This window comes from Pinus tabuliformis, chromosome 9, assembly GCF_031772625.1.
Source record: "Pinus tabuliformis cultivar Carrire ecotype Pingquan chromosome 9, CPIR1, whole genome shotgun sequence".
In the NCBI taxonomy this organism is placed as follows: domain Eukaryota; kingdom Viridiplantae; phylum Streptophyta; class Pinopsida; order Pinales; family Pinaceae; genus Pinus; species Pinus tabuliformis.
The window spans coordinates 1,453,334,468-1,453,361,542 of record NC_142307.1 but is presented as its reverse complement, the minus strand read 5'-3'; the positions used below and the strand labels follow the sequence as shown (position 1 = coordinate 1,453,361,542).

Here is a 27,075-nt window from a genome sequence, read left to right as displayed (position 1 = left end):
ATCAAATTGACTGATCACTTGGTGTATCCTCAACTGACCCTCAAGCCTCCTCTTATACTTTTCCTGTTGACAATTCAATGATCGAGATTAAGTCCCTAATCAATGGCTAATATTAGAACTGGCTTGATCCTCGTCACTGAGAACTTTCTCACCCATATTATATTACTACACATTAATATTTTTATTTTCCTAAGTTTAGACTTAGGAACTCATTAAAAATATTAATTATTTTAATATCTCTTCTATCGGGTGGAATTTCTCCAAACGATTTTTGGGTCTTGGAGACCTCATGTGCCTTAGCCTCTCCACCAACTTTCATGGCTAGAGCACATCCGATGCTACCCAAAATCAACACTCCCTCTTAGCGAGGAATGTGCTTTAGCAATGCTTCACCATAGAAGCATCACACTGATCCTCTGCATCGGTCCTCTATGCTGATGCTTGCCCTGTTGCTCCACATCCACTACACTACTGCTTCCCATGACACAACCACTGCCACATCTGTACTGCAACTCCCTCTCAACATGCTGCCCATGCTGCCCATAGCACTGCCACTGTTAACTGCTGCACTGCAATTCAGTTACCGAGATGTAAGTAACTGACTTCACCCAAACATTGACATCCTGGTCAGTCTGGAAGCTTCGTGATGCTGAAGCTACCTCTGCTGCTATCTTGTGCTACCTCTGCTGCCACTGCGCTACTGCAAACACCTCTGTGCCTCTCGCACTATTGCAATCTCCACTATGCTGCCTCAGATTTCTGCAATCTAGCCCTACCTTGCTGCTCCATCACATATTGCTCCACCCGACACCTGTCATCATGCTATTGCCATTAAGGGCTCCCGTAGCCGGATGTGATCCAAGAGTTTGGGCACCTCAAGGATCCTGCCCCTCTTCTGTAGTCCTCTCGACTACAGCTCTATGTCTCCCCACCTCTTCTTTAGAGGCACATGAGCACTCATGGCACAATCGTCACGAGTCTCGACATCTTTCTCCGCCTTTGCTGGAGCTACCTTTGAGTTAGAAGCTTCTCCCTTGCTTTTCTTCCCAGGGCACTGAGAGGCATAATGTCCCAGCTCCCCACAATTGAAGCACTTTACCTTGGAGATATCCTTCTTCTTCCTCTTTTGTAGTCCCTGCTGTCCCGCAGATGCAAGAGCTGCATCCTCCTCCTCCTCCTTCTTGCTCCGAATTCCCTTGCTGCTACTTCCCGTCTTGGTCAATCTCCTGAGCTCTTCCTGTCGAAGAGCTGCCCACATCTCCTCCCAATTGGGGAGAGTTGCTCTACCCAAAATACCTTGGACAAATGTCTCCCACTCCTCGGAGACTGCATTCAGGCAGTCCTGACTAAGAACTCTGGATCTGGAGTAGACCCTACTGAAGTAAGCTCGTCACGAATCCCCTGCAATCTGAGAAGGAAGGGATCTATCTCCTCTCCCTTCTGCATCTGATATGACCTCAGCTGATTCTCTAATAACATCTTTCGTTGCACAGAAGATCCCTGGTATAAGGAGGTCAGGGTGTCCCACATCTCCTTTGTTGTGTTCTTCTCAGCAATATGTGGTATGACATGATCTTTGACCCTGTCTAGGATCATGCACTTCGCCCTCGCCTGGGCCTCCTCATACTTCTCATTCTCAGCTAGGTCAACTGGGATAGCCACTACTTTCAAGGCATAGTCCTTGATGCGATGTCTATCTAGGACTGCCAGGATCCTAGCCTTCCAGATGACAAAATTGGAAGCCCCGTCCAATTTGTCCTGATCCCTCAGTCCATTCACTGCCATCTCTGCTCTTCTCTGCTAGACTCCCTCTGAGTCCTGATTTCCCTCCTGGAAATCCTCCTACCAACTGTCGAATCACTCCTCTCTAATCCTCCTTTGCAACTGCAACTCGGATCTGGATTTCTTGGCTAGAAATCCGTCGAGGTAGTGATTCGCTCTACCTTAGTTCCGTCTCCTTAGACATTGTTCTACACCGATAGAGACAACATCCCACTAGCTTCTCAAATCAAAATCTGTATATCTCCCTTAGTCTTGGCAACTGAAGAATTCGAGCCCTTCAGGCTCTCTGCAATCTCGACATAGGTTGAAACTTCTCATCCCGACCAACTGCATCACTCCTTATTGGCTGAGAAGGATGATGTGGCTCTGCATGAGCCTGTTCTGCCTCTCTCTGCCTCTGCGATGGCCCTTCTTTTGGCTCAAAATGTTGACGTAGGCTCTGTGTGAGCCTCTGCATCACTCTCTAAGCACTGCATCACTTCTTCTCTCGTTGCTTCAGCTCTAGAACAACACTGCTCTAGAACAACACTGTCTCTTGAGACAACTGCTTCTGCTACAAATTTTCAGATTTCTTCTGCTGGTGTTTTCAGTCCTCCTGTGATCTGCAATCCCTTTGATACCATGTGAAAATTTCTGAATCTAATACATCAGAAACCCCTATTGCAATATCCGGTTTATTATCTCCTACTTTTTATTTACATTAACAAGTTATTTAATAATATAAACATTGAAATAAACACAATTGTAGCCTTCACAAATATGCAGATCAACAACTGAAATTAACTAAGACAACACAAGGGACATCGTTATTTTTGGACAATCATCCCCGGAAAAACCCAATGCGGGAAAATCGGTGCAACAGATATGAGGGTTTTATTATTAAGCAGATTTCTCAATACAACTAGGGTGCCAGAAATGGCTCACCCTCCAGAGAATATCCTTGGTAGCAATACCTCTATTCGGAGACAGATATTCTGGCTAATCACAACCGGATGAACAATCCCACAGTGACTCCGACTATTCCTTGTGCTAGACAACGAACGTTGCTCCACACAATCCTCTGGAACTGCATCACCCTCTCGGAACTGCGTCACCCTCTCTGGCTCTACGTCAACCAATCAGCTCTCAATCTGTCCCACTAAATCACCTCAGTGTAACCTTTGAAGCTTTCTGCGTCCTCTGTGTCAGCTTCTTTTGCCCTCTGCTTCCTCTGCGCTGGCCTCCTTAGCCTCTGCGTCAACCCTTGCTACCTCTGCGTCAGACCTCCTAGGCTTTGTGCTGGCTCTTCCGACACTCTGCGGCTTCTCTGATATTTATTCTTCAACCTTTTGCTGAACTGCCCCACGCTGCAATTGATCACTCACTCGATTTCCTCAGCAAACCTTGCCTCAGAGAATCGATTTGATTGATCACTTGGTGTATCCCCAACTGACCCTCAAGCCTCCTCTTATACTTTTCTTGTTGAGGATTCAATGGTTGAGATTAAGTCCCTAATCAACGGCTAAGATTAGAACTGGCTTGATCCTCGTCACTTAGAACTTTCTCACCCATATTATATTAATACACATTAATATTTTTATTTTCCTAAGTTTAGACTTAGGAACTCATTAAAAATATTAATTATTTTAAGATCTCTTCATTCGGGTGGAATTTTTCCAAACAATTTCTGGGTGTTGGAGATCTCATGTGCCTTAGCCTCTCCACCAAATTTCATGGCTACAACACATCCAATGCTACCCAAAATCAACAACAACACCCTATATCTGCACCACCTCCTGTTACGCTATTGATGTCTGGCTGCTGCTGCCCACCAACTACTGCGCAACTCTGATAAATGCTGCATCCATGTTGCTGTTGGCCCTAATGAACTGCTACCAACACTGCATCTGTACCGGAACTCCCTTTCCATTTGATGTTGCTGCAACTGCAACAATTGCAACGGAAAAGCATCCAAAATATTGAACCAATTTTGGTCAGTACGATGCATCTGTCACCTGAGTCCTGACTGCTGCTAAACTTTGCGCTGCCACTGAATCCTCTGCGCTGCTGCTGATTCTGCTCTGTGTCATTTGCACTGTGTTGTCCAGTATCTGACCGCTACTAGCTACTGTGTCTGTCACTCTGGCATCTGACTGCACCATATGCCACTGATCCATCCTACTATTGCATGCTATGGGTTCCCGTAGCAAGTTATTGATTCATGAGGTGGACCTCCTCAAGAATCTTGCCCTTCCTATAACTCTCTTGGGCTACAAAACCAAATCACCCCACCTCTCCTGGAGTTATATCGGTGATCATGGCAAACTCTTCCTCCAATCTGGAGGACAACCAGTCAATCTCCGCGGATGTAGTTTGTTGATCCTACTTCTCCTCCTTGTCCTTCTTTCTGAGAGGACATTGAGTGTTGTAGTGGCCAAGCTCACAACATCTAAAGCATTTCACCTTGGAAATGTCCTTTTTCCGCCTACGCTACTCCTGCTGCCCCTTTGATGCGAGGGCCACATCCTCCTCCTTTACTTGCTTTATCCCACTGCTAATGCCAGTGATGGTGGTCTTCACCAAATCTCCCCTCATCTCTTGCTACAGATCAACCCACATACGATCTCAGTCTGGCAACTTTTCTCTGCCCAGAATACTCTGGACAAAGACTCGCCACTCTTCGGAAACACTGTTAAGAGCAAACCGCATCAACTTAGTAGGCTGAGGCACTGATCCTATTGCAGACAACAGTTCTTGGATATCTTGAAGCCTAGTAAGGAATGGTCTATAAGCTCTCCTTTCTGCATCCTCGTGCATCTCATATTCTCCTCAAGATACATCTTCTGCTGCTCGGAAGATCCCTCGTATAGCGTAGCAAGTGCTTCCCACATCTGTCGGGCAGTGTCTTTGCCAGCTATGTGAGACACCACGTGATCTCAAACCCCATCGAGAATCAACCTCTTTGCCTTCGCCATCTCCTTCTTGTAGGCCTTAAGCGGATCTACATCTGCGGGTACAGCTACCACGCCATTGATATAAGCTTTGAGATCGTACTCATCTAGAAGATAGGAAATTCTTGCCTTCCAGATCACATAGTTGGAGGCTCCCTCCAATCGATCCTGATCTCTCAGCCCTGCTGATGCCATCTTTGCAAAAATGTCGAATTCCTCCTCTTCTCATCTATGTAGCTGTTGACTGGCTTTCGCACTCCCTGTTGGAGTGGGAAAATCTGCTCACAACTACTGTTGCTTTGCTAGAAAAATTCGAACTTCTGGGCTAGAAGTCCCCAGAGGAAATAATTCCCTCCGTGTGTGCTCTTCCTTCCTCCTGACGCTAATTTGCACTACTGCAAAGTAAATGCGTCCCAGCTGAAGATCTTCTCTACAAGAAAAATACCGCGTCTCCCTCTGCCTCTGGTAACCTCTGATCTAGAAAATCCAGTCTTTGTTGACTCTCTCAAAGAAATACAATTTCCTCAGAAACTCACCCTCCTGGCCCAAGGGACTGCGCTAACTCTGAGGGTTTCGAATTGCTACCTCTGCAGAGATTCGAAATTCCTCCTCCCTTCTACTACTAAGCTCTCTGACTTACGATCTATGCTCTAATACCATGTGAAAATTCAGAAACCTTGAATCCTACTGTAGCAACGGATAATATTTCTTCTATTTGTTAAATTAACTAAACAAATTATTTGTAGTCTTCTACGGAAAATATCAAAACATATACACTGCAACCTTCACAAAATAAATACTGCGGAAGAAATAAAAACACTGGAAGAATAGATGCACACAAATAATAATACACTGTTATTTTTGGACTATTGTCCCCGGAAAAACCCAACTTGGGAAAACCGGTGCAGCAACTGAGGGTTTTATTTATTATGCAATAGTAAATTTGAGTACAAATCTATGGAAGCTCAAATCTAGCTTTCCATACAAAGAAAAAACTGACAGGAGATCTAGTGAGAAAAATCTCATTCCCACGAGTGATCCAACATCGACCTTGGCTCAAGATGAGCTGCCCCTTTTTGCTTCTGTGTTGCCTCCACATTAGCCTACGCAGATCTGCGTGCCACAACTCGGACCAGTGTCTCTCTTACTAACTAATCAACTGCTATCTGGAAAATCGATCCTCCGGGCTCCCACCCTGGATTCTGGCACTGAATTTTGACTTCTCCTCAGCAAAATACGAATCTCCCTCTGAAGCTCTGCGCTGCCTCTCTCTGACACTCACTACCTCTCTGCTATGCACTCATCGGACTGGAGAAACTTCCTTCCAGTCTTACTATCCCTGCCCCTCTCTCACTACTTTGATATTACTGAATCACCTCCGACAACACACAACTGCCACTTTGGAGATCGATTTCCCAGCAAAATCGAATTCCTTAGTGTCTCAAGTGTGTTCTCCAACCCCCATCGAATTTCTTCTTATAATCGCTCATTGAGACATCAACGGGCAAAATTAAAACATAATTGATGGCTAAGATTAACTAGAACTCGATCCATGTCTTCTTCTAGAAGATTTCACCATGACTAAGTTAATACCCTTTAATTAATCAGTTTTCTTAAGTTTAGACTTAGGCACCATTAAAAAAAAGATTATTTATTTTAATTAAGTCATCTCTAGGTGGAATTTCTAGAAATGATTTCTTGGTTTTGGAGAATACATGTATTCTAGCCTTCCCACAAAGTTTCGTGGCTAGAACACATCCGATGCTACAAAATTCAACATCGGGTTCGCAGTTGAAGGAGAATATTCTCCATGCACCTCATGACTCCCCACTATTGGGACACCAGGGGTTTCGGAAGACATACATGACAGTTAGAGAGCGTTTCACATGGAAAGGCCTCAAGGGGGGCGTATTGAGATATGTGCAGGAGTGTGAGGCTTGCCAAAGGAACAAGGGGGAGTTGACTCATCTAGTTGGGTTGTTGCAGTCACTTCACATTCTTGAGGGGAAATGGTGGAGTATCTGCATGGATTTCATCACCGGGCTCCCAGCGGTGCAGGGGAAGGATTGTATATATGTGGTGGTAGATCCACTAACCAAATATGCCCACTTCTTCGCCATACCGACCCGGTATACAACATCATAAGTGGCCAAGTTATTCTTCAGGAAGGTCTTTCATTTGCATGGACTTCCTAAGACTATAGTCAGTGACAGAGACAGTGGGTTCATGGGAGAATTTTGGCAGGATCTTTTTAGATTAGTGGGCACTGAACTCACCCCGTGCATGAGTTACCATCCGCACACTAATGGCCAAACTGAGAAGGTTAACAAATGGTTGGAGGTTTATCTTCGGAATTACGTGACTGAGTAGCAGAGAGCATGGATTTGGTGGCTACAGCTAGGCGAGTATTGTTAGAACACCACCCATCACATGTCCATTGGTATGTCACCCTTCCATGCCTTGTATGGTTATGATGCTTTGTCTTTTGCTGACATTGTTTTTGGAGACAACTGGGCCCCAAAGGCCAAAGATTGGATCCAAGAGAGCCAAGACATCCTCAAGGCTCTCAAGGATAACATATTGACAACTCAAAATCAACAAAAGATGTATGTAGATAGGCACAGGATTAAGAGGCAGTTTGAGGAGGGGGACTTGGTTTACTTGCGATTACAGCCATATCGCTAGTCCACATTGAAGCAGAAAGGGGCCGAGAAGCTACAACCACGTTTCTATGGGTCGTACAGGGTGATTAGGAGAGTTGGGGAGGTGGACTATGAGCTGGAGCTTCCCCTGGGGAGCAAAATCCACAACGTCTTTCATGTTTCATGCCTCAAGAAGGTGTTGGGGCAGTAGGTGACATCAATTGTGGAGTTGCCATCACTTGATGATGAGGGGCATCTGGTTATGGAGCTGGAAGCCATTTTGGAGACTAAGGAAAGGAAGTCGAGGAGAAAAACTATGAGAGAGTATTTGGTGTGTTGGAGCAGCTTACCAGATGAGGATGCCACCTGGGAGGGTGAACACATACTTGAGCATCCAACGTTGAAGTTGCTTGGGGACAAGCAACATTTGGGAGGGGAGGATCGTGATGTCCCTTCCTAAATTAATTTGTCACAAGTTCATTTTCCACAATTTTGACATTTTTGGAGGTCACGGGACCCACAAAATTTTGGGAAAAGGTCTTAGGAGGAAAAGGGAGGCTGTAGTGTTTTGTTAATGGAGTGTGGGGGCCACCCAGATGAAGGAAAAACACACTTGCCTAAGGGAAAAATTCGAATAGCCAAGGAGGGAAGTAGAAAGGCTATATGGAGTGGCTCACGTGGGAAAGAAGGACCATAATTATAAATAGCAGATGCTTAGCCTCATTTGGTATCTTTTGCCTATCGAACTCACTTTAGTTGCTCGAACTGCTTAACCAGGTCATTAGCATCGAGTTTTCCAAGCAGAGAACTCACCCTTTCTTTGGTGGACTATGAGTGCCACCTTAGGGAGGTTCCATTATACCATTTTGGAGGAGAGCTGGAGGGGATTCAGAGCTTAAAACTCAGTGATTTACCCAGCTAGTGCGTATTCCAAGAGGACACGGGAAGGGAATATGTGGGAGTTGTTTCAGGGGTCTTCCGGGTGTAATTGCCAAGAGAATTTTGGTAAAGGAGCTTCAGTGGGATACTAGCCTTTGGGATGAGTTTGGGAGTAGGAGATGATTGCTTGAGAGCAGTACGAATTGCGGCATCTAGTCCAGCGCAGAAGCCTCTCACTGGGCACACGTGGGAGTTTGTGGGTCAAGTTGTGGGGCAAGAGTTTGTTGGGAGAATAAGGAGAACCTTGGGGAGTGCATCTTAACCTTTTTGGAGTGATTTGGGTGAAATTTTACTAGAGTTGCAAGCAGGCCATACTTTTCAGTAGCTGGTGGAGGACGAGGTACTTGGGTGCCAAATTTTTGGGGTCAAAACCAGGCCAAACCCTTTCTGGGTTTTGGTGGGTTTTGTTTGAGGAGCTTGGGGTTAATTTTGTGCAATTTTCTAAGCACTGGAGGTTGGGTTTCTAGTAGCATATTTCTAGCAGATAAATGCAGTTTTATTGGGGCAGTGCAAGGCATCATTGTAGCAGCTGATTCTATCACCTAGGCTTGTCATTTTATCACCTAGGCTTTGTCATGCTTGTCATTGAGGCAAGCCCAGGTGCACTTCTTCCACACTATTGTACTATTGCTCCCATTTCTTAATAAAATGGCTCAGCTGGTTATCATTCCTAGTCTTTACATGGGTTTGCACTGAATGTTTAAATTTAATGGTGTTGTATTTATTGTTTGCTTTGCAAATCATTGTTTTTCCTAGTTTGGGACATTACAACATCTCCCTATTTCTTCTTATGCTAGTGGTGGTTGGAGCTTCATGCTCCTCATCCTACCTGTGCTGCTCCGTCTTCTGTGAACTCATTGGACCACTTGCACCTGAGCTAGTGCTTGTATTGGTAATTGTACTCATGCTTTGTTTTCCTTGTGGCTGTTGCTCAAACATTGGAGCTTCTACTGGCCCACTCCGATCATCCATTGGCAACTTGCAAGATCTTTTGAAGGCTTTATCCTCCTGGAATTTAACATCTCGTCTCGTGATAATCCTATTGCTACCAAGAATGTAGATTTTGTATGCTTTGAATGTTTCACTGTATCCAATGAAATAGCCCTTCTCTGCAGTCTGATCCAACTTGGTGTGTTTGTCATCTAGCATGTGACAATAAGCTATACTGCCAAAGATTCTGAAATGTCCAACCTCTGGATTCTTCCTTGTAAAACCCTGTTTTGGTTTCATCTTCCCCAATGCTCAGTGAGGAATCCTGTTCTGAATGTACACTGTTGTTCTACATGCCTCTTCCCAAAAAAATCTAGGCATATTTGGTCATATAACATTGCCCTCATTGCTCTAACTATTGTTCTATTCATTTGCTTTGGGACCCCATCTTGTTGTGGGTTTTATGGAGTTGTCCATTCTCTTCTAATGCCCTCCCTCACAAAAAACCCTGTGAAGGCCTTATTTGTGTTCTCGCCTCCATTGTTTGTTCGAAGCACCTTGATCTTCCTTCCTCTCATGTTCTCCACAAGAGCCTTGAACTCTTGGAAGCGATTGAAGATCCAGGTTTTCTTGCAGAAGTCATCGATGAAGGTTACAAAATACTCATAACCCTTGAGAGATTTTGCAGACAAAGGGCCACAAATATATGAGTGTATCAATTCAAGCACACCCTTGGCTCTACTCTCACTCCTGGGAATACTACGTTTTGGAAATTCCCAAGCACGCACCCTCTGCACAGATCATCATGTTCCATGCTAATTTCTGGAACTCCCGTCATGGTGAGCAACTTGAGTGCTCCATGATGTAGATGCCCCATATTCCTATGTCATAGTTCTCCCATGTCTCTGCTATTGTTGTTGCGGATTAGTGCCTTTGGAGAATCAAATTGCAACTTGTACATCTTGTTGCTCTGAACCTCAATCTGTTTGACCTTCTTCCAACTTTGATGTTTAATGTAAACCTTCTGCCCAATAAAATAGACATCATAACCTTTGTCTTGAAGTCCAGAAACTAAAATCAGGTTCATCCCTCAACTTGGAACATGCAACAAATTTGTAACACTATTGCTCTTGCCTGACTCCCTCTGAATGTTGATGGTCCCTCTCCCGACTGGAGTACATTTAGTCTTGTTTCCCATCTGTATCTGGAAGTCCATCTCTTCTTCCTTATAATTGGAAAAATATTCTCTAACTCCCGTCATATGTGTTGATGCTCCACTGTTGATATACTAGACACCTATGGATGTAGAGCTAGAGAGGCAAGTTATGAGAGCGAATTTGTCCTCTAGCCTTGAAGACAAATCCTCAATGTCCGTTAAAGTTGTTGTCTGCTTCCCTTTCTTTTCTCCCTTCTTTCGATTAAGACATTGGCTGACATAGTTTCCTTGCTGAACACAACCAAAGCACTTGATTTTACTCAAGTCTTTCTTCTTCTTTTCTCCTTTTGGGCTTGATCCCTTATTGGAGCCCTTCTTTGCCTTCCCTTTTCCTGCTAGGGCTATGTTTTCCTGTTTCTCCTCAACCTTTGGAGTTTTTCCATTGCTGCTGCTACTGCCATTGATCAAGCTGAGTCTGAGTTCCTCCTGAGTGAAATCTCTCCAAAGACATCCCACTGCTTAGAAAACCCATTCAAGGCCACTTGTACCAGCTCGTCATCACTTGGCTTATCTCCTTCTGCAGCCAACTTGTCCCTAACAAGTCGACTTTGGGAAGGTAGGAAACTACATCTTCACCCTTGAGCATCTTCGTATTCGTCAGCTGCTCTCTGAGAGTCAATTTCCTGTTTTCCGTAGGATTCTTGTACAAATTTACAATCGCATTCCACATCTCCTTCGCTGTGTCCTTCTTTGTGATATGAGGGATTATATGGTCCTTGACTGCATTAAGAATAATTCTCTTGGCTTTGGCATTTTCCTTTTTGTAGGCTGCTAGTTGTTGTGGATTTGTTGAACATTAGTTGCATACTCCTTCAATCCATTCTCATCCAATAGAAATGACATTTTGACTTTCCAAACGCCAAAGTTGGAGGCTCCATCCAATCTATCCTAATCCCTCAAACCTGTTGCGACCATATTTGAAAATATGGAAATATAGCGAAACCCAAATAAATCTGGAGAATATAAATTGGGTTATAAACCCTCATTTTTTCTCTTCTTGTGCCCTACGCTGATTTACTCCTGCAAGCAGTATGTACTTTAGATCAGCTCTGATACCATGTGAAATTTCCTTAATTGCAGTTACCGGACTTTATTATTCTATCTTATGCAGATTATTTGTCTTCAGAAATTAATCATGGCAAATAATGCATAAAATACTGTGGAAATTTTCACAAATAATAACAAACCTGAGAAAAATGCACACACACCAAATAATGAACACCAATATTTTTGGACAAATTTTCCTTGGAAAAACCCTAGTGTGGGGAAAAACAATTCTGTAGATGAGGGTTTTATTATTAATTCTTCAGAAAAATTGAGAAGTACAATCTACTTGCAAGTTGCCTCTCATTGGCAAAGCTCCGGAAAATATTTTCTTCCACCCCTACTGGCAAACTGAAACTGCAAATGCAAGTTTCCTTTTGCAAAAACAATTCAGTCTCCCTTTGGCTATTCACACCTCCTACTGCTCACATTGGTAACTGGAAAATATGCACAGCCTGCTCTGGAAATTCTCTCAACCTCCGGAAATTTGCTCTGGCAACTACACTACTTCCTGCAACACTCTGAAGCTACTCGCGCCTCCTCTGCTAACTAACTCCGGCACTGGAAATCAAACTGCAGCCTCTGCAACTTGCACTGGGTAAACTGACAATGCGCACTAGCTGAATCAGTCTCCCTCTTGCAGAATATTTCGGCCTCCTTCCCTCTCTTGGAATGCTGGAATCTTTGTGGAGAATTTATCCGGGAATTCTCTCAATCTCTCTGCTGAAACCCCACTGCTGGTGTTCTCCACTGTGCCCTTTCTGTCACTGCAATTCGCTGTCTCTGAGTGATCTCCAAAGCCCCATTGATTTGCTCTTTATAATCTCTCATTGACAACACTATTTGGGTGGGGCATAACACAGTGAGAATGGAACCCTGATGGATGATTCAACACACTATCAACCTGACCAGTGAAGCAAGCCCCTGTTGGACATTATATAATATTTTATTTCCCTAAATCTTCTTTAGAACTTACAGGTTCTGATGCAAAAGTTATAGGTTGCATGTGATGGATATAAGAGAAAAGTCTTGCAGTAAATAAGCAATTGCAAATCAAGGGTTCAGTCCCATAGCTGTTTTGGTTGCCAATTTAATCAATTCGTTTCAATCTCATTTTCATAATGGAGTCTGTTTATTTCTCCTGGTGAATGTATTCTCATTTTGCTTTCTGACATAATCATTTGCAGCATGGGGGGTCGTCAAATGCATATACTGCCCCTGAAGATACCAATTTTTTTTTTGATGTGAATGCTAATTATTTTGAAGCAGCACTGGACAGGTGAGGTTTTAAACTTTTGTGCATTACTTTAATTAGCATTGATAGTTTGGAAAGAAAAGTTATGTATCTCATTCACTGGACAATTTGTTCTGAAACAGATTTGCTCAATTTTTCATTCATCCCTTGATTTCACCTGATGCCACATCAAGGGAAATAAATGCAGTTGATTCTGGTAGGGATTTTTATAGATGATTACTGCTCAGTGTTGTGTCCTTAGTAACATGTTCATAATTTTTCATGCACAAGTAAAGAAGATGGAATCCTTGATAAGGTCTATATCTTATTTGCCAGAAAACAATAAAAATATTCTGGTGGATGCTTGGAGATGGTACCAGGTATGAATATTAAATTGCGATTTTTCTTTTTAAGCAAATTAGATAGAAATGCGTGCTTTGTGATATTAAAAAATAAAAAATTGGTGACTTGTAAATGATTCTGCTTATGAAGAAGGAGAAGCATCTTTTCTTACCAGTATCTAACCACTTGAATATAATTAACTTTCTGAAGCATCCTATTTTTGTTTGTAAAACTTTTGTTTATGACCACTGCTCTACAGGATTGGTATATTTTCAAATGTATCACCCCAGCATAAAAATAACCCACTTCTCATACAACCATGAAATGAGCTTACAGTTGTTCATTTAAAACATTATGCTAATGGCATTTCATAACCAAATAAATAAGATATTTTACAAATATTATAAATAATAGAATCTTTATATCATAGAATTTCACCATAAAGAAGCTCTACTCCATTAACTTACAAAATTTTGGCATTTACCATTTCAAGACTTGCATTATTATGCATATTCTCTCTGATCATGTATCAGAAGATTCAGAACCTACTTCTAAAACTTGATTCCATTTGGCTTATCTACCTCTATAATATCTATGGTATATTCAGGACTTAACCAAACTGGATACTAAGCTGGCCAGCTTCCTTATGGAGCCCCTTTTGTCCACTTTCTACCTCGTTTGATTGACTCTATTCCCTGCATGCGCCTACCAATTCCATTTTCTTGATATCTAGCTTACTTAAATCTCCCTTCAAAACATAATCTAGCCATTTATTGTAAGGCCCTAAATAATTTACTCAGAGATTTACTTTGACCAGAATATGAAACCTGCTTTAACAATTTAACCAGAATTCATAATATTGCCCTAAATTTATCATTAAGCAGACAATGAATTTGAAAATAAAAATTCAAAAGAATACCTGGAAGTTAATTTGGAGAAGTTTTTGGTTTGATGTTTCCCAATTTGCTCTGGCTACCAAAACACCAAAACCTCCCAGCGAAAACTGGGTACAATCTTGGTACCCAGCTCCAAAATACTTCAAATTCAAAGTAATTTGGTTCTCCGTGCCCAAAAGCTTCAAGAACAACTACTCAATTCTTCTCTGTGTCTCTCTCTTGTAAGTTCCTCCTTGTTGATTTGGGGTAGCATCGGATGTGATCTAGCCACGGAAATTGGTGGAGAGGCTAAAGCCCATGAGATCTCCAAGACCCAGAAATGGTTTGGGCAGAATCTAACCGGTTTGGGAGATATTAAAATAATTAATATTTTTAATGGAGTTCCTAAGTCTAAACTTAGGAAAAATAAAATATTAATAGGTATTAATATAAAACTGGGTTAGAATGGTCCACAAGTCATGGATCAAGCCAAATCTAATCTTAGTCGTTGATTAGAGATTTAATCTCGGCCGTTGATGGACCAACGAGAAAAGTATAAGAAGAGGCTTCAAGATCAGTTGGAGGATACACCAAGAGAGATCAAGAACTCAATTTTCTGGGGCAGGGTTTGCTGGGGAAACTGAGTGAGTGATTTGAGTTGCAGCTGAGGGGCAGTGAATACATACCAGAGAGGTAGAGTTAGTATCGGGAGAATCAATGCAGAAGTTGTGAGAGGTTGATGCAGAGCCAGCTAGAGGCCACGCAGAGCCAACCAGAGGCCACGCAAAGCCAACCAGGAGTTGCGCAGAGCCAGAGAGGGCCAGCGTGTGAGACATAGAGGCTGACGCAGAGCCCAAAAACGCTGATGCTGGGCTAGAGAGACTGACGTTGGGCCAGAGAGGCTGACGCAGAGCCCAAAAACGCTGATGCTGGGCTAGAGAGACTGACGTAGGGCCTAGAGGCAGCGCTGGGAGATTTTTTGTGGGACAGACTGGAGCTGGAGAGCTGGATAGGGTGACGCAGTCCCTATTAGAGTGACGCAGAGCAACAGAAGCTGCATTGTTGCTGTGGGATCGTTCATCTGATGATTTAGCCGAAATATCTGTCTCCGACTGAGAGGTACTACTGCCGAGGGAATTCTCTGTTGGGTGAGCCATTTCTGGCACCCAAGTTGTATTCTGAAACTGCATAATAATAAAACCCTCTGAATAGCTGCACCGGTTTTCTCACATTGGGTTTTTCTGGGGACATTAGTCCAAAAACAATGGTGTCACTTATGCGCTTGTTTACTTTTAGTTGATGATCTGTATGTGTTGATAACTTGATATTGTACTTGTATTTATTTTCAATATTTACATGGTAAATAACTTCTTAAGTTATTGAACAAGTAGGAAGAAATAAATCAGATAGTACAGGAAGAATTTCTAACGGGTTAAACTTAGAAATTCCAACATGGTATCAGTGCGTGGTTGGAGATCATAGGATAACTGAAGGCATCAGCCGAGCAGAGCAGTAGCAGTGGAAACAACTGTCCCGAGTGACAAAAGTTGTTCTTATCAGAAATCAGCAAGGAAGGGGTGACGCAGAGGGCTTGCGCATCAGTTCGAGCCAAGAGGAGGATCAGCGCAGAGGCAGAGAAGAGCAGACCTGACCTACGCAGTGCTCGGTCATCTTTCTCAGTCAGGAAGGATCGACGTTGTGGCCAGGAGGTGCAGATTTTGCCGGTGCTGAGATTGCGCAGAGCCTAGAGGCTCAAACCTTCAGATTGTTGAGGCATAGGAGGTTGTGGGTAAGTTGCAGAGCGAAGTTGGTGGGGTACTGTGGTCAGAACAATACCTAACAGGGCAAGACCAAGGAGGAGGGAGTTGCTACCGAGGATTTCTAGCCAAGGAATCCGGATCAGTGGTGCAGTTGCACAAACAATCGGAGTGGGGCATCTCGACATTGGCAGAGAGGTTTCCAGAGGAGAAATCGAGACTCAGAGAAAGTCAAACCGAGAACTTCCAGATGGGAAGTTGAGATACTCAGCAAGAGTTGATCAGAGGACTTCCAGGAGGGAAGTAGAGAGACTCGGAAGAGTCGAAAGAGGAGTAGTGAAATGGCAGTGAATGGGCTGAGAGATCAGGATAGACTAGACAAAGCTTCCAAATTCGTTGTTTGGAAGGTCATGATCTTGTCCATTCTAGACAGGTATCGCATCAACGACTTTGCATTGCAAACGATAGCAATCCCAGTTGACCCAACTGAAAATGAGAAGTATGAGGAGGTAATGGCCAGGGAAAAGTGCATCATCCTTGATGGGGTCAAGGATCATGTGGTGTTGCATATTGTCGAGAAGGACATGGCAAATGAGATGTGGGAGGCCTTGAAGAAATTGTACCAGCATACTTCCATGCAGAGTTAGATGTTACTTGAAAATTAGTTGTGGTCATACCAGATGCAGAAGGGAGAGCAGATAAATATCTTCCTCAGTGGATTGAAGGAGATTTGTGATTAGCTAACTTCCATAGGGGCCACATCAAATCAGGCACTGATGGTGAGGACTGCATTGAACACACTCTCAGAGGATTGGGAGGTATTTTTCCAGAGCATATTGGGCAGGACGAGTCTTCCAGATTGGGAGGAACTGTGGGCAACTCTTTGGCAAGAAGAGATCAGAAGGGAGACCAAGGCGGGGAGTAGCGGAAAAGGGGTCAGAATCAAGGAGGAAGAAGAAGTGGCTCTCACATCTGTGGGAAAGCAGGAGAAAAGAAAGAAGAAGGACCTCTCCAAGGTCAAATGCTTCCATTATGGGGAATTAGGTCACTATGCAAAGCAGTGTCCGAGGAAGAAGAGTAAGGGGGAGGCTTCTGAGACCAAGGCAGCGTCAGCGAGGGCGGAGAAAGAAGTGGAGACAGATGACGACTGTGCCATGAGTGCTCATGCGCCACTTGAGAGGAAGTGGGGAGACATCAAGCTGTAGTCAGACGGACTACAAATGATGAGGGGTAGGATCCTTGAGGTACCCAACCTCTTGGATTATACCTTGCTACAAGAGCCCCGAAGAGAAGTAGTAGGATTGGCGGATGTCGGTAGAGACGGATGCGGATGGAGTGATAGAGGGTGCTACAATGCAGGAGTCCCGTGACAACGTGAAGCAACAGTGTGAGATGCATGGAGTTGTTGCAGCAGCGCGGAGGTCAGTAGAGGGAACACTTGTCAGCGACAGAGGGAGCTTCAGCATCGAGAGTGTTTCTAGACTGACAAAGATGTCAAAGTTGGGAGGATTAGTTACTTACTTCTCAGTAACTGAGTTGCAGTGCAGCGGTTAGCAGTGGCAGTGCTATGGGCAGCATGATGGGAAGGGATGCAGTGCAGATGTAGCAGTGGCAGTGGCAGGGTCATGGGTAGCAGCATGGATGCAGAGGGAGCTTCTGTACAGATGCAGCAGTGGCAGTGGTAGGGCCATGGGCAACAGTACAGGATGCAGCAGTGCAGAGGATGTTGGGCGGGGAGGCCTAGCATTGGCACAGGGACCGATGCTGGATGATCAGGGTGATACTCAGTGAGTATTACTAGAGCACAGTCCTTGCTAAGAGGGAGTGTTGATTTGGGGTAGCATCGGATGTGCTCTAGCCATAAAAATTGGTGGAGAGGCTAAAGCACATGAGATCTCCAAGACCCAGAAATGGTTTGGGTAGAATCTATAGGTTTTGGAGATATTAAAATAATTAATATTTTTAATGGAGTTCCTAAGTCTAAACTTAGGAAAAATAAAATATTAATGGGTATTAATATAAAACTGGGTTAGAATGGTACACAAGTCATGGATCAAGCCAAATCTAATCTTAGCCGTTGATTAGAGATTTAAGCTCGGCCGTTGATGGACCAACGAGAAAAGTATAAGAAGCTTCAGGGTCAGTTGGAGGATACACCAAGAGAGATCAAGAACTCGATTTTCTGGGGCAGGGTTTGCTGAGGAAATTGAGTGAGTGATCTGAGTTGCAGCTGAGGGGCAGTGAATACATACCAGAGAGGAAAAGTTAGTACCGGGAGGATTAGCGCAGAAGCCGAGAGAGGTTGACACAGAGCCAGCTAGAGGCCATGCAGAGCCAGCCAGGAGCTCCGCAAAGCCAGAGAGGGCCAGCGTGTGAGACGCAGAGGCTCCAGAGGCTGACACATAGCCTAGAATGGTTGATGCTGGGCCAGAGAGACTGACGCTGGGCCAGAGAGGCTGACACAGGGCCTAGAGGCAGCGCTGGGAGATTTTTCGTGGGACAGACTGGAGCTGGAGCGCTGGATAGGATGACGCAGTCCCTATCAGAGTGATGCAGAGCAACAAAAGATGCATTGTTGCTGTGGGATCGTTCATCCCGTGATTTAGCCAGAATATCTGTCTCCGACTAAGAGGTACTACTGTCGCGAGCATTCTCTGTTGGGTGAGCCATTTCTAGCACCCAGGTTGCATTCTGAAACTGCATAATAATAAAACCCTTTGAATAGATGCACCGGTTTTCCCGCATTGGGTTTTTCCGAGGACATTAGTCCAAAAACAACGGTGTCACTTGTATGCTTGTTTACTTTCAGTTGATGATCTGTACTATTTATTTTCAGTATTTTCATGGTATGTAGTATGTACTTTTATTTATTTTCAGTATTTCAACATATGCCCAAGCAACATCTTTCACTCTAGGTGCCATTTTTTGACTTGGAAATGAAAGCAAACAATCTGAAAATGAAAACAAAAAAAGAACATTGATTCAATGTTCATTTCTTTCACAAAAAACACTCTTTAATTTCTAGATTTACACATAAAATTTAATAAGCAAAAGCAGATTTTTACAAGTGAAAAAAAATACCTCTAGGCACAAACTGTCTCCTCAAGCTTGCTCTAAGAAACCAACTCCTCAATGGAAAATGCTGCTCCAAATGGCTGCCCAAGAAGCTCCTCACTCCAGCGACAATGCTTTCCCAAGACTCCTCACTGCTGCTCCAAAAACAAACTCAACAACTCCTCACAAAATCTCACTGAAATTCTCACTCAAATGCATGAGATGGCTGTGAGAAAATGAGAGGGGTTGGGTGGGTTAAAGAGGGTTTAGGAGAGGGGAATGGACTCTGTTGACCTCTACTGGTCAACTACCCATGCAGTACATCCCCCTTTTCTTGGCAAAAAGGGGCAGCACCTGATCAGCATGTCCATGCCATCCTGCCATCATCAGCAACTTGATCTTTTTGATTGTAAACCCAGTCTGCATGTATTGATTGTAAATAATCTTAGCAGACATGAGTCATGTATGTAAACTGCCTAGGTGGACCTAATTTTCTATGATAATCTATGTCCCGGAAGGTTTTTCGTCTCACCGATCCATGGATCGGCAGAGTTTTCCTTCAAACCTGACCCCAAAGCCGGGATGGATTTTGTCATTAGAACTTTAGGAAAATCCTAGTGTGTTAAATCTGCTAGATTATAGTTGTGTCGCAGAACTGGGTGTTTTGTGAGGGTCTGTATTAAATGGGTTTGTCCCTTAAGATGTAATTTTGTAAAAGTCATGATGTAATGAGTCCTGAGGGTCGAGAAATGTTTTAAATCCCCTCATGAGTCCTAAGTCCTAGGTCCTAGGTGATGTTTCCGAAAGGCTTAGTTCAGTGATCCATTTTAAAATGAATTAAAAAATTAAAAAATGAATAAAAATAATAAAATAATAAAAAAATAATAAAAAATTAAAAAATGAAGCAAAAACCCTAACTAATAAAATAATAATATTTTAAGTTAATAAATCGACGGATGAGATCAAGAGATGTCTTGATCCTCATCAACGGTCGAGATCATTTCTACATGGATCACTCGAACTAGCCGTTAGGATCATTTCCTTTATATAGGGTCTTAGGGGGTCATTTCAAATCAGCTGATCTGTGAGTCTGTACTGAAAAGCTCTCTTGTAATCTGATTTTCTGGTTAATAAAAAGACTTTGGGGTCCAAATCGTGCTGGTGTTACTCTCTGGGATTGCTGTGAGATCTTTAATTTTCTGCATATTTCAGTTTTTAGCCGTTAATCATAGCTTGTTTTTTAAGAGTAGTGTGAGCACAGGTATCTTGTTCACCTGCTAGGGTTTGAGGGCTGCTAGGGTTTCTGAAATAATGGCAGGTATCTCCATTATTTTCTGAGATCTAGCAGCATTCTTTCTCTCTGTGCTGATGGTTGCTTGAGGTGTGCAGGGAAACTTTTTAGTGAAGGGATATTTGTGGGCGTTTGGGGAAGTTCTGGGCTGAACCAGTCGACTCCCGCAGGCTATTCTGTGCAGAGCCCAGCTGATTGTTCCCTGGGTTAATCGTTCAAAGTTTATTTCCTGTTTTACATGAGAGATTTTCTTTCTGTTCACAGCAAAGTTCAAATTTCTGATAATCTGAAAATATTTCTGTATTTACTGCTAAATCTGGCTGTTAAGGGGCCAAATCTGTATATTAATTAGCTGATCTAGGGTCTTAAATTTCTGCTTTTCACAAATTTTTCATTAGGGTTTTTTTTGTTTTCTTGTGTTTACAGGTATAGGGTTTTGATTTTGATTTTGTGCACATATTATTGGGTCTCTTTCCTTCCTTTGCAGGTTACAGTGAGATTTATTCAGCTCAAGCATGATGCAAATTTCTCGACTTTTGCTGGATGGTGAGTATTAAAAAGTTGCCGAGCTTTGGACGAGCTCTGAGGTTTATTCACGCGCTGTCTGCCTCCATTGATGCTGCCGTGACCACGCATTTTTCTTTTAAACTTCTGTTGGATTGCTGGAGGTTGCGTGTATCAAGACGGTAGTGTAAGCAAAAGACCAGCACAAATGCAAAGCTTATCAGAGCCGCTATCAAAAGAAAACGAGTGCACTTCATGCAGCTCCACGTGATCAAAAGATATGAGCCAAGTGAGATAACCCTGCAAAGCGATTATGAATCCATCTTAAGCTGCCAACAGGTGATTTGCATAAGCGTAAGGTGAGGAGCCCGTCCCAAAATCGTTTTCAAAACTCTCAATTTGCATTTCAGAAAAGTCACCTTCGACAGCGTTTGCACAACCAGTCGTTTCCGCCGACAGAAGAAACTATGAACGCATCGAAAGGGCATCTTCAACATTCATCGACGTGAAAGCCAGCCTAGGAGACTGCGTGCTCAGCGTGGGCATCAGGTTGAATGCACTGGTCTATTGGCGTTCAGTTTCTTCACCTTCGATCCTGTACATCGTGTCACTGTGGACTATCTGCGTTCAACAAATGCGTATCAAGAGATCGATCTGAAAGCGCCACCGGTAGCTCTCTGGAATGCGATTGCAGTTTTCATATTGATCCGCGGCGTAAATGGTAAGTCGGGTTTCGATTTTGGTTTCATTTTGAAAGGTAGCGTAGGGTTTGGTCGTTTCATTTTCCGTTTAATTCGCCTTCCAAACCTTTACGCTTAGTTTTGATTTGAATTTAGGAATTTTGACTTTAGTTTAATAATTTTTAGATTGTAGTTTAATTTAAATTATTTTTAATTCATTTTTTTCTTTAGATTTATTTGGTATTTTTTTTTTTTTTAGATTTTCTCTTATAATAAAATAAAAATGAAAAAATATATTTTTTAGGTTTTTAATGGTTAGAATTCAGTTTTAGATTATTTCCTTTTTTGATTTTTAAAATATAAAAAATGAAAATAAAAAGGTTTAGGTTTTGTTTTATATTTTTATAGTTTAGTTTTAAAATTAATTTAGTTTTAAATTTATTTATTTATTTTTTTTTTTTTTTTTAAATTTCCATAATATTGAAAAAAAAAAAAATTGAAAAAAGATTTAAAAAAAAATAAAAATAAATAAATAAATTTGTGGGAAGTTATTTTTGCAAGTCTCAGGAGCTTTCGCGTTATATGTTTTATGCTAAGATGCTAAATTTTCAAGTTTGAGATACGAAATATGATATCTGGTTAATAATTTACGATTCTCGTGGTGGTTTTAAGCATTTATCTTTTCGAAGTTTTCAATTGCTGGATATCGTTTTGGTCATGTGATTTAGCTGATGATAGATGGTTGCTGTTCATGGTCCATGTTTCTATATCATTTAAAAAGTAATCGTTTCTACATCAAGTCTCTTAAGGCACTGGTCTACCCAATTAATCAAATCCATAGAGTCATTTTCATATCGTATCTCGTGTCTCCCAACCAACTGGTCGCCAGTTGGTCTCATCATCTCACAGGGACTACCCCCCTTAGCCGCGGGAGACAGGCTTAAACGGAGGGATCGGGGATCAGAGTGACAGCCTCCGGTCTGAGCGTTGTCGTGTCAATCCGCGCGACAACATTTTTGGCGCTGTTGCCGGGGACTTTGTTTTCTCGGCATTTCAACGACTTTTAATCATTCATCTTCTCATCTTCTTATTTCTCATTTGAGCTGGCAGATTCGGCGTTTGAGGTTATCATTTGGATTTTTTATTGCCTTATTCCTTCGGTGTGTTTCTTGTTTGGGTGGCGACTCCATTTTCTTATTATTCCCAGACAAGAAGCCTCCCGCATATCTGTTTGTTGATTACTTCTTGGATCTTAGAATCAGTTTTATTGTTCAAGTGGCGACTCCACTTCTTTCATCTTTTGATTTTCTTGAGCAAAGAGCTAGTTCTATCATCCATCTGATCCCTTATTGTTCATCATGGATTATTCATTTAAACCATGTCGTTTTACTCACCGTCTCCATGATCTTCCGGAGGAGGCCATTCCTGAATTACCTATTTTTTCAGATGGTGATCCAATCGCTGCTAAAAGGCATCTAGACTTGTTTATTCGCATCATGATCATATATTGCAGATCCCCTCAGTTTAGTCATGGTGATATCAAAATGCGTCTATTTGTCCTTTCTTTAAAAGATGATGCTTTGAAATGGTTTAACAATTTTCCTAAGGATTCTTTTATTTCTTTAAATGACATTGTAAATGCTTTTGAAGATAGATATGGTTATCCAAACAGCTTGCCTTCTGCCTCTAAAATTGTGCAACAGAATAAAAATAATTTGATAAGAGGTCCAGCTGAAAGATCCCAAGACGATTCATCATGTCAGAATGTGTCATCCACCGGAAATATTGTAGATCAAGTTCATGATAGTAAAAAATCAGGGACAAATAATAGTGAAAGGGAAGAACAAAAGCAAATTATACAAGATCTAATGATGCTGGTAAGAAACATGGAAAGCAATCAAACTAGTCTTATCAATGATGTTAATACTTTAGGCACCCACCTGGAAAAACGTAATAGGGAGTTGGAGGTTACACAAAATCAGCATGCTAAGGAAATTGAGGCCATGAAAATTAAATATGAAACAGAAATTAGAAGCATGCAAAGCAAGATGTCAGTCTTAGAGGAGAATATGGTGACCATGAAAGCTGATCATGATAGGGAAATTGACTCTATGACATTCAATCATAACAATCAGTTGGCTGACATGCGAGCGAATCATAAAGAAGAAATAAATTTCATGCAACATTGCTTGATGGACATAGAGGAAAAGAATGATAAAGTAATAAAACACATGCAAGAACACCATGCCATGCAAATCGGTGCTATAAGGGATGAATGCTCTAGTCAGATGGATGCCATTAGAATACAAGTTCAAAAGATTCAACAATGGTCAGATGATAAGAGAAACTCGGAGCCTTCTCATTTGCCGCAACAAGTTCCATCTTATTATGAGGAGGTCATTAGGTGGTTAATTGAAGATGATCCTGATAAGCTTAAAAACGATAAAAATCAGATGCAAGACACAAAAAGACTTAGCATGCATATCTTACACACTTCATCTGATAGTTTTGAAACAGAAAGCTCCATATCATCAGTAATTCAACCTGCCAGAAAGATAAAGTGCAAGAGAAAGAAGATGAGAAGAAGATTTGACGCATCAGACGGCTGCGAGCAGCTTGATTTTCGGATAGGAAAGAGTCCTACCATATGCAAAATTGGACATGGCACATCCGACAAGCAGCCGACAGATTTGCCTGAAAGCAGGCAAATGCTCAGTATGCACTATATTGGACACATCTGATGCCGTGGGGCATTTTTTGTATTGTGTTTCTAACTCTACTCCTCGTCTTTTCAGCATTTCATTTCTGTTTGAGGATTAGATTTACTTTTCATGTTATTAGATAGTTAATAAATGAAGAGCTTTTATGTGCTTAATGTATATGCTGATTTTTTGGATGGACGCTACTTATTTTTGTGTGTTGTATGGATGCAGATTCTGGATTCTCACATTCCTGCAAGCAGCAACGTGTCCCCAAGTAGAGCCAGATGTTGACCTCTACTGGTCAACTACCCATACAGTACATCCCCCTTTTTCTTGGCAAAAAGGGGCAGCACCTGATCAGCATGTCCATGCCATCCTGCCATCATCAGCAACTTGATCTTTTTGATTGTAAACCCAGTCTGCATGTATTGATTGTAAATAATCTTAGCAGACATGAGTCATGTATGTAAACTGCCTAGGTGGACCTAATTTTCTATGATAATCTATGTCCCGGAAGGTTTTTCGTCTCACCGATCCATGGATCGGCAAAGTTTTCCTTCAAACCTGACCCCAAAGCCGGGATGGATTTTGTCATTAGAACTTTAGGAAAATCCTAGTGTGTTAAATCTGCTAGATTATAGTTGTGTCGCAGAACTGGGTGTTTTGTGAGGGTCTGTATTAAATGGGTTTGTCCCTTAAGATGTAATTTTGTAAAAGTCATGATGTAATGTGTCCTGAGGGTCGAGAAATGTTTTAAATCCCCTCATGAGTCCTAAGTCCTAGGTCCTAGGTGATGTTTCCGAAAGGCTTAGTTCAGTGATCCATTTTAAAATGAATTAAAAAATTAAAAAATGAATAAAAATAATAAAATAATAAAAAATTAAAAAATGAAGCAAAAACCCTAACTAATAAAATAATAATATTTTAAGTTAATAAATCGACGGATGAGATCAAGAGATGTCTTGATCCTCATCAACGGTCGAGATCATTTCTACATGGATCACTCGAACTAGCCGTTAGGATCATTTCCTTTATATAGGGTCTTAGGGGGTCATTTCAAATCATCTGATCTGTGAGTCTGTACTGAAAAGCTCTCTTGTAATCTGATTTTCTGGTTAATAAAAAGACTTTGGGGTCCAAATCGCGCTGGTGTTACTCTCTGGGATTGCTGTGAGATCTTTAATTTTCTGCATATTTCAGTTTTTAGCCGTTAATCATAGCTTGTTTTTTAAGAGTAGTGTGAGCACAGGTATCTTGTTCATCTGCTAGGGTTTGAGGGCTGCTAGGGTTTCTGAAATAATGGCAGGTATCTCCATTATTTTCTGAGATCTAGCAGCATTCTTTCTCTCTGTGCTGATGGTTGCTTGAGGTGTGCAGGGAAACTTTTTAGTGAAGGGATATTTGTGGGCGTTTGGGGAAGTTCTGGGCTGAACTAGCCGACTCCCGCAGGCTATTCTGTGCAGAGCCCAGCTGATTGTTCCCTGGGTTAATCGTTCAAAGTTTATTTCCTGTTTTACATGAGAGATTTTCTTTCTGTTCACAGCAAAGTTCAAATTTCTGATAATCTGAAAATATTTCTGTATTTACTGCTAAATCTGGCTGTTAAGGGGCCAAATCTGTATATTAATTAGCTGATCTAGGATTTTAAATTTCTGCTTTTCACAAATTTTTCATTAGGGTTTTTTTTGTTTTCTTGTGTTTACAGGTATAGCGTTTTGATTTTGATTTTGTGCACATATTATTGGGTCTCTTTCCTTCCTTTGCAGGTTACAGTGAGATTTATTCAGCTCAAGCATGATTCAAATTTCTCGACTTTTGCTGGATGGTGAGTATTAAAAAGTTGCCGAGCTTTGGACGAGCTCTGAGGTTTATTCACGCGCTGTCCGCCTCCATTGATGCTGCCGTGACCACGCATTTTTCTTTTAAACTTCTGTTGGATTGCTGGAGGTTGCGTGTATCAAGACGGTAGTGTAAGCAAAAGGCCAGCACAAATGCAAAGCTTATCAGAGCCGCTATCAAAAGAAAACGAGTGCACTTCATGCAGCTCCACGTGATCAAAAGATATGAGCCAAGCGAGATAACCCTGCAAAGCGATTATGAATCCATCTTAAGCTGCCAACAGGTGATTTGCATAAGCGTAAGGTGAGGAGCCCGTCCCAAAATCGTTTTCAAAACGCTCAGTTTGCATTTCAGAAAAGTCACCTTCGACAGCGTTTGCACAACCAGTCATTTCCGCCGACAGAAGAAACTATGAACGCATCGAAAGGGCATCTTCAACATTCATCGACGTGAAAGCCAGCCTAGGAGACTGCGTGCTCAGCGTGGGCATCAGGTTGAATGCGCTGGTCTATTGGCGTTCAGTTTCTTCACCTTCGATCCTGCACATCGTGTCACTGTGGACTATCTGCGTTCAACAAATGCGTATCAAGAGATCGATCTGAAAGCGCCACCGGTAGCTCTCTGGAATGCGATTGCAGTTTTCATATTGATCCGCGGCGTAAATGGTAAGTCGGGTTTCGATTTTGGTTTCATTTTGAAAGGTAGCGTAGGGTTTGGTCGTTTCATTTTCCGTTTAATTCGCCTTCCAAACCTTTACGCTTAGTTTTGATTTGAATTTAGGAATTTTGACTTTAGTTTAATAATTTTTAGATTGTAGTTTAATTTAAATTATTTTTAATTCAATTTTTTCTTTAGATTTATTTGGTATTTTTTTTTTTTTTTTAGATTTTCTCTTATAATAAAATAAAAATGAAAAAATATATTTTTTTAGGTTTTTAATGGTTAGAATTCAGTTTTAGATTTTTTCCTTTTTTTGATTTTTAAAATATAAAAAATAAAAATAAAAAGGTTTAGGTTTTGTTTTATATTTTTTATATAGTTTAGTTTTAAAATTAATTTAGTTTTAGAATTTTATTTATTTTTTTTTTTTTTTTAATTTCCATAATATTGAAAAAAAAAAAAAATTGAAAAAAGATTTAAAAAAAAAAATAAATAAATAAATAAATTTGTGGGAAATTATTTTTGCAAGTCTCAGGAGCTTTCGCGTTATATGTTTTATGCTGAGATGCTAAATTTTCAAGTTTGAGATACGAAATATGATATCTGGTTAATAATTTACGATTCTCGTGGTGGTTTTAAGCATTTATCTTTTCG

General features: G+C 41.7%; 1 protein-coding gene across 2 annotated transcripts in view; it reads left to right on the top strand.

Annotated features, from left to right (window-relative positions):
- Positions 1-27,075, top strand: part of LOC149154060 (insulin-degrading enzyme-like 1, peroxisomal) — a 699,115-nt gene that overhangs the window by 193,262 nt on the left and 478,778 nt on the right. Inside the window, exons 4-6 of one of the 2 annotated variants that reach the window (XM_089445416.1) lie at positions 12,671-12,762; positions 12,861-12,934; positions 13,054-13,097. The exons of the other annotated variant lie outside the window; for it this stretch is intronic. Coding sequence (XP_089301542.1) covers positions 12,671-12,762; positions 12,861-12,934; positions 13,054-13,097 — 210 coding nt within the window. The remainder of the gene's footprint in view (positions 1-12,670; positions 12,763-12,860; positions 12,935-13,053; positions 13,098-27,075) is intronic. 2 annotated transcript variants of the gene reach the window in all.